This window comes from Lycorma delicatula, chromosome 4, assembly GCF_047948215.1.
Source record: "Lycorma delicatula isolate Av1 chromosome 4, ASM4794821v1, whole genome shotgun sequence".
Taxonomy (NCBI): Eukaryota; Metazoa; Arthropoda; class Insecta; order Hemiptera; family Fulgoridae; genus Lycorma; species Lycorma delicatula.
The window spans coordinates 94,012,509-94,025,627 of NC_134458.1; the positions used below are offsets into that span (position 1 = coordinate 94,012,509).

Here is a 13,119-nt window from a genome sequence, read left to right on the forward strand (position 1 = left end):
GGTGCCGTCTTCTGTTTCTCTTAGTCCTAATATTTTCCTGAGTATTTGCCTTTTCTTTTCTCAATTTCTTCTATTTCTCCTTTCTTGTTGAGTGTTAGGAATTCCGATTCATATAGCCCTTCGAGTTTGATGACTGTGTTGTAATGTCTGATTTTGACTTTATAGAATATGCTTCGTTTGTTGTATCTGTTTTGTGTAATTCCATATGCTCATTCCAGTTTTTTATCATGTTCTATGTTTTTTGCTGTTTTATCCAGTCCATTGGGTTGTATCCATTCTCCTAAGAACTTAAAGTTGTTTATTCTTTTGATTTTGCCATATTTTGTCTTCATATGTTTATCCTTTTGGTGTTTAGTTTCTGTGTATTCTGTTTTTTCGTAAGAGATTTGTAGGCTGGTTTTTTTTACGATTTCTTGCAGTTTCTCGATCATTACTTGCACTTCCTCCTTGTTTTACTCTTAAACACTCTATTACCAGATTGTCTTTCCTTTTTCCTAATTGTATCGCTTTGATGTTTTCTTGTTTCCATGTTCTTATTATTTTTTCCAGAATTAGGTTGAATAGAATGAGTGATAGCCTATCGCCTTGTCTCACTCCTGTTTTTTATTCAAACAGTTCTGATATTTCTCCAAGGAATTTAACTTTGGAGGTATGTTGATTAGAATTCTTGTTTTCCTGTTCATGCCAAATTCTTTTAGTGTTTTAAAAAGTGATAGTCTGTCAATAGAGTCATATGACTGAAATCTATGAATGTAGCTGATATATAATATATAATAAAGAAAAATTATTTTTATATAATATGTTAGTCCTGTTAACCTGTTTTGGTGAAAAAGTAAACCTCATTCTGAATTTTTTGCACAAACTATTATTTCCTCTTTATAAACACAATAAAAATTTTCAGATTAAAACTATGTAGAAGCACAAATTTAACCAAACAAATCTCAATCTATTGAACTGCTTCTAAAAACCTTCTAAGTGGTGAAAAGTTCTTTCTATTATTCAACTCTGTGCTAAGTTACATATTGTAAACATTAATAAAGCATCAATAGTTAAATATAAAACTGCAAAAAATAAAACATCTTGTTATCACATATTTGAAAACTGAATATTAATAGTGTAGTGAGTGTTATAATAGGCATAATGCAAATTTAAGAGGTATAGAAGTTGTAGCTAACATTAAATTTGAAGAGATAAATTTTTTAATTTTTTACCAGAATTCAGTGTTATTATATGAACACAAGGTTCTGCAATAGACTGAAGTACATAAATTGATTTATATACTTCTAAAACTAAAACTATCCCTATATTAACAATGGAGGATCAATTTTGAACATTTATAAAGGACCATTTATAAAGTAGTTATCTTTTTTTCCCCCAAATCATTATAATTAACATTATACTGGTCATTAGTACTGTATTAAAATTGCTTTCGTTTTTTTTCGCTTTTTTTAAAAACATATATATTCATAAAAAATAAATTGTTCATTGCAAAATGAAGTTTTGCAAAATTACACTTATATCCAAACATGAAACAAGATAGGGTTTCAAGCATTTTCCTTCAACTAAGCAACAAATAAATCTATAGATAAGTTCCAGTGATTTATGAGAAAAACTATTAAAAAATAAAGATTATATGAGGTTTGATAAAAAAATACATGGAATTTTAGTTTATATCAAAAATCTTTATTTATCCATACTAATTTTGTCACCTTTAAAGTACTCCTTTTCAGATATAATATGTTTGTCTCAGAGCTTTTTCCAATCTTCGACGCACCTCTGGAACACAATTTCTAGTATGGCATTTAGCTCCTTCAGTGATTCTGTCTTTACCTCTTCAATATTGCCAAAACGTCGTCTTTCATGGTTCTTTTCACCTTGAGGAATAGGAAGAAGTTACAGGGGGCCATGTCCGGCAAATACGGAGGCTGAGGCATCATAAAGGTGTTGTTTTTGGCCAAAAATTCATGAAGAAGCAGTGAAATGTGAGCAGTTGCGTTATCGTGAAGCAATTGCCATGAATTGTTTCGCCACAAATCTGAGCGTTTTCTTCAGATTGCTTCATGCAAATGGCATAGAACTTTCAGGTAGTAATCCTTATTGACTCTCTGATAGTGATTCAGTGATTGTCCAAAATCATTTTTTTCACTTTTTCGTTGGTTGTTGATGTGCTGGAACATTCTGAGGACTCATCATCTTCAACGTCTTCATGGCCCTCTTGGAAATGTTTGTAGCACTTGCAAATGTTTTATTCATAGAAATATTTGCAAAAACAACATTCAACATTTTCAATGCGATGCTGCACTTTATTTCATTCTTAAAGCAAAATTTAATGCAAATTCTTTGTTCCATTTATACAAGTTAAATTGCCAACCTTACCGAAACACGTGTGACCTTTTTGACAGCCAACAATAAACTATCCTTCAAATTTGGCTACCAATGTAAACACATATGTTAGGGACAAGCGTACCAGCACTACAAAAAAATTTGTGACAACTGGGATTTATACTGCCTGGGAGATTTAAAAATTCTGCATATTTTTTTATCAAACCTCATAAATGAAATGGTTGTAATGTCTTTCCAGAGACATCTGCAATGAACTAAAACCCATGTGAAAGAGAAACTAAATTCAAAATTGATAGAGGTAAAATTTCATTGTAAATTATACAGTGGATTTTAGGAGTTACTACAGAATAATAACAATGTAGCGCACGTTGATTTTTCAAACATTATTGCAGGTGCTAGAGTTACTGATGACTTTGAATGAACACGTTAACTTGCAGTAATGCCAGGAGGGATTGTTAGTTGAGCAATGGATACTGTGCAGGAGAGAAAGCAATGTGTGTACTATGGTTTCATGAAAGCAGATCTGTTATTAATGTTCGTAGATGTTTTCATTTAGAGTATGACTGTGATCCTCCTAATAAAGACTCTATTAAATGTTGGTATCAGCAGTTTTAGGATACACGAAGTATAGTACACATAAAAAGGTGCTGGCAGACCTCCCATCTCCAAGGAAGTTGTGGATCGAGTAAGAGAAACCTTTCAGATAAGCCTCAGTAAATCGACTTGTGTGAGTTTAGAACTGTGAATACTGCAATTGACAATTATGACGGTTCTAAGCAAAGGACTAAAATTACTTGCATACAAAATTCAGTCGGTGCATGCAACTGAAAATGACAATAATCCACGTTGTTACAATTTTGCTATGGACATTCTTGATAAAGTGAATGAAGATTATGCATTTTTAGAAAAAGTAATCTCACACAAAGCTACTTTCAATATTTCTGCTCACATTAACTGTCATATTGTCAGATTTGAGGTAGTGAGAACCCTCATGCCATTTGACAAACACAACGTGATAGCCCAAAAATTAACATTTGGTATGCTTTGACTCCTTATGAAGTGATAGACCCATTCTTCTTCACCAAGCCAACAGTTGCTAGTTTTAGTTATCTAGCCATGTTACAGAAGTATGCAGTAATACAAATTGAACATTGGTAACTCAATGTTTACTTCCAAAAAGATAGTTCACCATTACACTGGGGTTGACATGTTAGGGACTACCTACACAATTTCCTCAATGTTGGATTGGCTGTGATGGACCAATTCCCTGGTCACATTGATCCCCTGACATTACGCCACTCAATTTCTTTCTTTGGGGGTTTGTCAAAGACAGGTTGTACACAATGAAGGTTGTCAACATCAACGAGCTAAAAAGAAGAATCGAAGGTTTAATTAATTGAATAACTCCAGATATTCTTTGTAATGTGTAATATGAAATTGAATATTGTCTAGATATTTACTGCACCACAAAAAGTCTCATGTGGAACTTGTTTGAAGTTAATAAGTGTTGTAAACAAAATTGTTTGAAATGCCCTGTTTAACAATAAAGCATGGATGTAAGTACACTGCTTTTTTTACTTTTTATTAGCACCTAAAATGTGAAAAATTTATGTAAATAATTTATGGTCATCCTGTGTATTTCTGCATGCACAAAGAAGATAATTTTATTCCTGCCCTAATATTGTTTTAAATAAATAACAAAACTAAAGGTAGAGTGTAATTAATAATTGACTGAAACATACAAGATGAGTTGTAGTATGATGATATAAAGGGGCAGAGGAATGTACAGATGCAATTGCTGCATGAAGACCTAGTTGGCTTTCTGCATGATTTCTCAGGACGTTAATAGCATCATCCAGTCTCTCCTCCATCCTCGTGCCCTGGACAGAAGACAACCAATAAATCAGAAAAAATCAATCAATAAACCAAACAGTAATACATCATGCAACAAAATTAACAGGATAAAATGTTTTACCTAGATACCATTCAGCAATTAGAAGTTCAACGATCTGCTACTTTTTAAATAAATAAAGGATAATCATTTTAGATTTGAACAGCCACTTGACTAACATTATTAATTTATGAAAGGTGTCTAACAAGCATAATTGTATCTATGTATTAGGACAACTGAATTCTTCTAATAAACAACTCATAAATAGGTTGGGCTTTTCGTAAGGCCTCTGGTAAAAAAAAAACAATCCCTTGCCAGGTCCATTGCAGAGCTTTTCCTACCAAATCACACAAACACAAGGACTCCTACCAAACACTAAGGGTACAGTAACTCTACAGATTTGCTGGTGTTTGATCATAACCTACTCAACTCCTAAAGTGTTTGAAACGATCAACAAAATGGAAAAGAGGTAGCCATTGAGAAAGATTATATACCACCAAGAGCCACAAAATGAGACAAACAGTCTCACTCACAAAAGTGTTTCAAAGCCTCTCAAGGTAGTGGGAGTTCATTCTACATTTAATTCCTCAACAGATTGGGATATTATTATTATTGAGAGTGGAAAAAGCATATTAAACAAAACATTGCCAGACCAGCTGAAATATATTCTGTAAAAAAGTTATTTTCTTATCAGATACAAAAAAGTAAATTCATATTTTCAAATGAAATCCTCCTTTTCCACACAGTTAGCAGTGTGGAAGTATCTGTCTCTATTATATAAACTATTCAGTCAGATCCCAATTGGAAGATAATGGTATCAGATCAGCAGCAGAATAAGACCAAAGAAGTTTTGATCAGGAAGATGTCTTTATTGGAAAAATTTAACGATATCCCTTTAAATCTGCTCCTGCATTAAAACTGTTAAACATTTTTGAAAAGTGTAATAACCAATGAAAAATCTCAGATAACTTAAAGGAAGATACACTACTGAGGGTGCACCAAGAATTGTTTCTAATTCCCACAGCGCAGTCCTGACAAGGTTATTTCATTTTACCCACAGTGTTAAATATCTGAAAGCATGAAACTAATCAAAAATTGAAATATTACACTGAAACTAGGATTAAGATAAATAACAGGTATTTCCTTAGTATTTCCACTTCTCTTTATACCTACAGTGACAAAATTTTTAAAAAATGTTTAATTTGTGAAGTGCATGTAAGTTATACACTTTTAAGAAACCAGGGAAAAATATTAAAAGTTTATGCTTATATTAGCTTTTAGTCAAGCCTTAGATTATGCTATCCTATGTCCTGAAATAGTCCTACGGTTGTTGATTGTGCTCTCCTTATCAGTTCCCTGGACACTTCTCTAGTTTAATTCCAAAGGGTTTGCATCAACTGCTATACTAGCCCCTGTTTGTGATGCCTTAATGGTGTCATCCGGTAAGCATTGGACAACTGAACATGTGTATCTGAGAACTCTTTTTTCGTGTTCTAGGACATGTACAATAGTCATGATGGTATTAGCATGATGCAAAACAGTCTTCAAATAGATAGGAAATACATTTAATTTCAGACAATGATAAATATATGTAATATAAATTATTTGGAATCTGAAACACCACACTAGGATGTTAATATCGGATCTTAGCTTAATAAGGGAACAATAAAACAGTTATCGCAAACAGGATAAAGTACAATGATTATCTTAAAGATGTAGGAAAATTTCAAGAGCTGAATAATAAATTTGACGAAAAAGAGACAGAGAAAGACTGATGAAAGGTGGTAAGCAGTAGAGGTAGATGCCTAATTCCAACTGACTGAAAAATAAAGAAAGAAAAGAAATAATATTTCCATATTTCTGAAAACCAACCTAAACTATTTCAATATGCCAGAAAATAAACTGAAGATTAATATTAAACATAGTTTCATATTTTAAAACTGTGTCAAATATATTACAATCCCAGAAGAAAACTTTACTATTCTTCACAATACATTTTTAAACAAGATTCTTATTTATCTTATAGTTAAAATGTCCAGATCTTATAATACTTAGAAAGTAAAATTCACATCCTTTCAAAAAAAAGTCCAACAATTTATTTTGAGTAAAGTTAGTTAAAAGTAATATATTATCTACATTTATAATAATATTTTTCCTAAAATGTGATGTACACATTAAAAATTTTTATTTTTATTTTTTTTTTGTGTTCAGTCATTTGACTGGTAGCTCTCCAAGATTCCTTATCTAGTGCTAGTCGTTTCATTTCAGTATACCCCCTACATCCTACATCCCTAACAATTTGTTTTACATATTCCAAACGTGGCCTGCCTACACAATTTTTTCCTTCTACCTATCCTTCCAATATTAAAGCGACTAATCCAGGATGCCTTAGTATGTGGCCTATAAGTCTGTCTCTTCTTTTAACTATATTTTTCCAAATGCTTCTTTCTTCATCTATTTGCCGCAATACCTCTTCATTTGTCACTTTATCCACCCATCTGATTTTTAACATTCTCCTACAGCACTGCATTTCAAAAGCTTCTAATGTTTTCTTCTCAGATACTCCGATCGTCCAAGTTTCACTTCCATATAAAGCGACACTCCAAACATATACTTTCAAAAATCTTTTCCTGACATTTAAATTAATTTTTGATGTAAACAAATTATATTTCTGACTGAAGGCATGTTTCGCTTGTGCTATTCGGCATTTTATATCGCTCCTGCTTCGTTCATCTTTAGTAATTCTACTTCCCAAATAACAAAATTCTTCTACCTCCATACTCTTTTCTCCTCCTATTTTCACATTCATTGGTCCATCTTTGTTATTTCTAATACATTTCATTACTTTTGTTTTGTACTTGTTTATTTTCATGCGATAGTTCTTGCGTAGGACTTCATCTATGCCATTCATTGTTTCTTCTAAATCCTTTTTACTCTCGGCTAGAATTCCTATATCATCAGCAAATGGTAGCATCTTTTCACCTTGTACTGTTACTCCAAATCTAAATTGTTCTTTAACATCATTAACTGCTAGTTCCATGTAAAGATTAAAAAGTAACGGGGATAGGGAACATCCTTGTCAGACTCCCTTTCTTATTACGGCTTCTTTCTTATGTTTTTCAATTATTACTGTTGCTGTTTGGTTCCTGTACATGTTAGCAATTGTTCTTCTATCTCTGTATTTGAACCCTAATTTTTTTAAAATGCTGAACATTTTATTCCAGTCTACGTTATCGAATGCCTTTTCTAGGTCTATAAACGCCAAGTATGTTGGTTTGTTTTTCTTTAATCTTCCTTCTACTATTAATCTGAGGCCTAAAATTGCTTCCCTTGTCCCTATACTTTTCCTGAAACCAAATTGGTCTTCTCCTAACACTTCTTCCACTCTCCTCTCAATTCTTCTGTATAGAATTCTAGTTAAGATTTTTGATGCATCACTAGTTAGTTAAACTAATTGTTCTGTATTTTTCACATTTATCTGCCCCTGCTTTCTTTGGTATCATGACTATAACACTTTTTTTGAAGTCTGACGGAACTTCCCCTTTTTCATAAATATTACACACCAGCTTGTATAATCTATCAATCGCTTCCTCACCTGCCCCGCGCATTAATTCTACAGGTATTCCATCTATTCCAGGAGCCTTTCTGCCATTTAAATCTTTTAATGCTCTCTTAAATCCAGATCTCAGTATTGTTTCTCCTATTTCATCCTCCTCAACTTCTTCTTCTTCCTCTATAACACCATTTTCTAATTCATTTCCTCCGTATAACTCTTCAATATATTCCACCCATCTATTGACTTTACCTTTTGTATTATATATTGGTGTACCATCTTTGTTTAACAGACTAAGGAATGATTCCTGAAAGAGGGCAACAGCTCTTTCAGTAGTTGTTAGGGGCGTGAGTCAGGACGACTTAAACGGCCATATCAGCATCACTCAGCCCTCTGAGTACTGCGCAGCTGAAAGCAATGGAAAACTACAGCTGCTTTTTTTTCCAAGAAAATGTGGCTCTCTGCATTTCATATAGCAATGATGGAGGCGCCTTCCTTGGTAAAATATTCCGGAGGTAAACTAGTCCCCCGTTCGGATCTCCGGGTGGGGACTACTAAGGAAGAGGTCACCAGAAAATAAAAAAATAACATTCTACGAGTCGGAACGTGGAATGTTAGAAGTTTAAATTTTAATAGTACAGTTTTATACATTCTCATTGAGTTAAAAAAATTGTTGTTATTCTTTATCAGTGGTATCAACATATATTTGATACTTGTAGCTTACAAATATACAGCTTGTTTTTTATATTCTAGGAAAACAGAATGGATACTCATTCAGTATGGGACCGCATGGAAACCTTTTCTACTTAAGAATAATAAAACAATTTATGCAAATTTGGACTTTTGAACTGGATATTAGGTAAGAGACTCTTTGGCATAATTTTCTACAGCAAGCAAAGGTCTACAAAAAACTAATTTTAACAAAACAGCTATAAATTAGACATTACGAAAGTCAATAATCACCTTACATACCTAGAGATCTTTCATGTAGGGGATTTAACAGAAAGATACTCTCTGTTTGATCATAAGAATAACATCTAAAAAAAACTAAAATAATAAATTTGATTGCATCAGGGAAAATAGACCTGACTTCATCCAATTAGCACTTTACAGTCAGTGGATAAGGAACACAGACATCTGAGAGGCCTGTTTGCAGAGTTGTCCCATTGAATACTGAGAGCGATATAATAACTCAAATAGGACCTCATATCCTTAATTTATATACAATTGGTGTTTAGTATAAACCCCAATAAAACCATCAAAGAAAGAGACGGTACAATAATAAAGGGGCAACCTACTCTCTGTGGTCAAGAAGAATAGAAAAACAATCTCATCCAAAGTATTACCTTAGGCCCCTCCAAGCAGTGGGCATCCATCCTACCGACAATTTAGAGAGAGAGAGATCATGAAATCTTTACCTGGAATGGGAGCAGCACATTACTGTTCAACAATTTTTGCATAAACCGACTTAAATGCTGTATAAATTGTTTTACTTCCAGATACTGAAGAGTCTCTCCTGAAGTGATGCTTTCTTGAAGATAATTCAAACCCATCCTTAGAATACATGGCATATGTGAAAGCCTCTGAATGAACTATATAACATTTTTTCCCAGATTCCCACTGGATCATAAACAAACAGTGAATACTACAATCTTATTTATATGAACTAGGAGTTACATGTTAATAAAAAGTTTCAGTTTATGTGTTTATGCTTGTATTATAACTGCAAATTTAAAATGATGATAATATTAAATCATAAGCTAATGACTATTACAAATGCAGAAATGTAAAAATTACAAAAATTATTCTTCCTAATCTTTTACTTTCAAGTAGAAAAAAAATTGAAAATGGAGCTCGTTTGTAACTATCAAAAATTCTAACACCAGACATTATGAAAAATGATTAACCAATAAAATATTTATTCTTAAAAACATTGACCAGATCTGATATAATAAAGTAAACAACTTTTTATGTGAGTTCTAAATTATATTAAACACATTTTTAATTTGTTTACTGTGAGGGTTTAAACTTTGAAATGTTAAACTATCAAGAAAACAGTTTATCAGAATCTAAAAACCCATAATCAGAATTTTGCATTAAATATAGGTTATTTAAAAACAGTAATATAAATCAAAATGAGTGTCGGTTTTGCAAAATAAATAACTCTGGATGAAGTTTACAAAGTGGAAAACTGCAATAACAATTTAAAACATGTTTCACAGTAAATTGTATAATATTGAAAAAAAATCGAATATTTATTTCTAGCTAATTAATATCTATAGAATATTGTTTTAAACAGTAGATTTCTTGTTGCTCTATATACACGCATGCACGCACGCGCACCCACACACACAAGTAATTATAAATATTTATTTATATGCTCTTTATATATGTAGAGCATAAAAATGGTAAAAAAATAAAAACGAAACCCTTTCTGTTTTGCTGAACAGTTAATTCTGTCGAGGAGCAACAGAATGTAGGTATATATGTCTGACAAAAATAAAAAAAAAACATAATAAATATGTGGAAAAAATCCAATCATGATATACATAAGAATTATAATATCAATACTAAAAATCAAAATTATTAATAATTATAATAAATTTTTAACAAGGCCCCTGTACTGAAGTATGTATTTATTAATGTCATTTATTATTGCTGCTGACAGTGACTACAGTATGCTTTTTCAAAATAATAATGGTCAATGAAATTTATAATGTTGATTTAAATTAACCAGAAACTATTCTGGAAGTAGTCGGACTGCAAGAAATTATTTTAGTTCTGCATAAAGCTTCGAATAAAAAGAAAAAATTTGCATTTCACGATCAACTCAAGACTTGATACTTCATAACTACTACATAACTATGATTTTTAAATAATTATATTTTTATATATTGTGATTCTTATCATTCAGAACCCACTTACTATCAAGAGGCAACTATTTTAAATTATGATCAGGCATAAACTATCTGATGGACGTCCTTCTGTGATAGTTTTTCTATGAAGCACACGGTAGAATTATTATTATCCTGTCCATTTAAATGTAATGGTAATAAATGATAAAGTTACTCAATATTATTAAATATTAGTATAGAGAATTTTTCAAAGTTGAAAAACTCTCAATACTGTTCCTTAATAAACTTTAAAGTTCTAGTAAGTAGGATTTTATTTTCTAATAGTATTATTTGCCATTTTTTTTAAATATGTTTTCCACTTTTAAAAACTTTGCATTATTCAGATGATTGTCAGAAAAACTTTCTTAGTCACTAGAATAATTAATAAATTCTCTATGTAAGGTAACCTTCAACGAAAGGATCAATTTGTGTAACAAAGCATGTGAAAAGATGTTTTATAAAGACCAAATGCATAATCTGAATGAGGAACATGGTAAACATGTTGAATATAATTTATTTAAAGTTCTTATAAAAAAAATATAAAATTACCATTAAGAGTATATTACAGCGTAATTGTATTAGGTAGTACAGAGTGCTACCAAGTATATTCTAAACTATTCCACCGATTGTTTATGGGTAAAAATAAATATAGCCAGAGATTTGTATTGCAATGTGCTATGCAAAGTAGTGATAACGAAATGGTTCCTGTGATAAATCTATATACCATAAAATATTTAACTAAATAAAAACAATTAGTATCAGATTATTTCATTGTATAAATTAGCTGAAATATCTGTAATAAAATAACTGAAATAGCGGTTTGAATTAATTACCAAATAATTGAAGTTTTAAGTAAGAAATAGTTAAGCATAAATAGTGATTAATGTTTTTTATGAGATCATTGGTAATTATACAATACTGCTTGAAGAGTTTAGGAAAGTTTATAGCAATATTAAAGGATATTTAAGGCGCATTTCTCAAGCTGGTGATTGTGATGAAATGAAAGGGGGTCGTGAAATTAGCCTGCCACAACTACACATATAAAAAATAATGAAATCATTTTATGAGAAAAAAAATCATTTATTATAAAAATTTTACATATTTTTAAGTACATATATAAAAAAAATTAATTAATGAGATCGTTGCGTTGTTTTTCATTTAAAAATTTCTCCATATGTGGATCTATGTAAGAAACACACAAAAGCAAACTGTTTTCAAGGGATGAAGACAATTCCTATATTTAGTTTTTAGTGCAACCATAGATGAAAAACTCTTTTCACAGAGGTGAAAAGGTATGGCGACAAAAGGGATTAATAATATTTTCAATGCTTCTGTGATTAAATTTCCATATTCACTTTGACAAGCAAGCCAAAATGCATCTAAATCTTCAGATATGATTCAAACAAGTTGTAACGTTTTACTGGCAGACATTTCAATGAACTGGTAGTGAATCTCAACCACTAACTTAACAGCTACAACATTTTCACTAAATGGATTCAGTACTCATCTCTTTGAGAAATCATTTTTATCTTCCAGAAAATACCATGCCAACTCAATTTTTAGCTCATGCAAATGCATCGTCATGCTATCTAAACTGTGCTGAATAATAGTGTCTTCATCTAAATTTCTTTCAATATAATCGGAAGTGAGTGGAAACATATAAAAGTTTTGTTTTGATGGCATTCCAGATATCAATCTTCTTAATGAAAGCATGAATTTGTATGTCATTAATAAAAATTTTTATCACGTCCTTGTAAATTCACATTCCAGTTGTTAAAATGCAAAAATATAGCAGCTAAGTAAGCCAACAGCAACATATACTCATTTATTCTGTAAAAACATAGAGAATAGAATTTGTTTATCCTGGAAAAATATTATTAATTCATCTTGGAATTCCAATAACCAGGTTAAAATTTTCCCCCCTAAACCATCTGACTTCTGTATGGAAGAGAAGAATCTTCTTTTCACCCATTTCATTGTGTAGTTTAGCAAACAGCCTATTCTGTAATGGTTGAATTTTAATAAAATTAACCATTTTTACAGCTTTACAAAGAATCTGTGAGATTTTCTGCCATATTTTTTGTGGCAAGAGTATGACTGTGAAGGAAGCAGTACAGCATCCATTCCGCTCTCGGTATAAAGTAATATTTTAATTTTTTTCAGAAATTCACTGTTCTTTCTTGTTATTGCCTTTGCATCATCACTGCATTACTGCAATATATTTTATCCAATCTATATCACAGTTATTAGTAGCTTCATAAAAAAACATCAAAAAGACATTGTCCTATTGCATGACAAGGTATTAATTTGCAAAACAACATATTCTCTTTGATTGATCTGTCCCTATTGAATTCATATCTCACAAAACATAAGAACTGAGAAATGTTTGCCATAACTGTTCATTTATCATATTGAATACTAAAAAAATTCACTTAAAA

At 31.3% G+C, this 13,119-nt stretch overlaps 1 protein-coding gene across 1 annotated transcript in view; it reads right to left on the reverse strand.

Moving 5' to 3' along the window:
* The window catches only part of da (transcription factor daughterless), a 526,412-nt gene that overhangs the window by 54,160 nt on the left and 459,133 nt on the right, over nt 1-13,119 (reverse strand). The window contains exon 11 of the mRNA XM_075363694.1: nt 4,086-4,223. Coding sequence (XP_075219809.1) covers nt 4,086-4,223 — 138 coding nt within the window. The remainder of the gene's footprint in view (nt 1-4,085; nt 4,224-13,119) is intronic.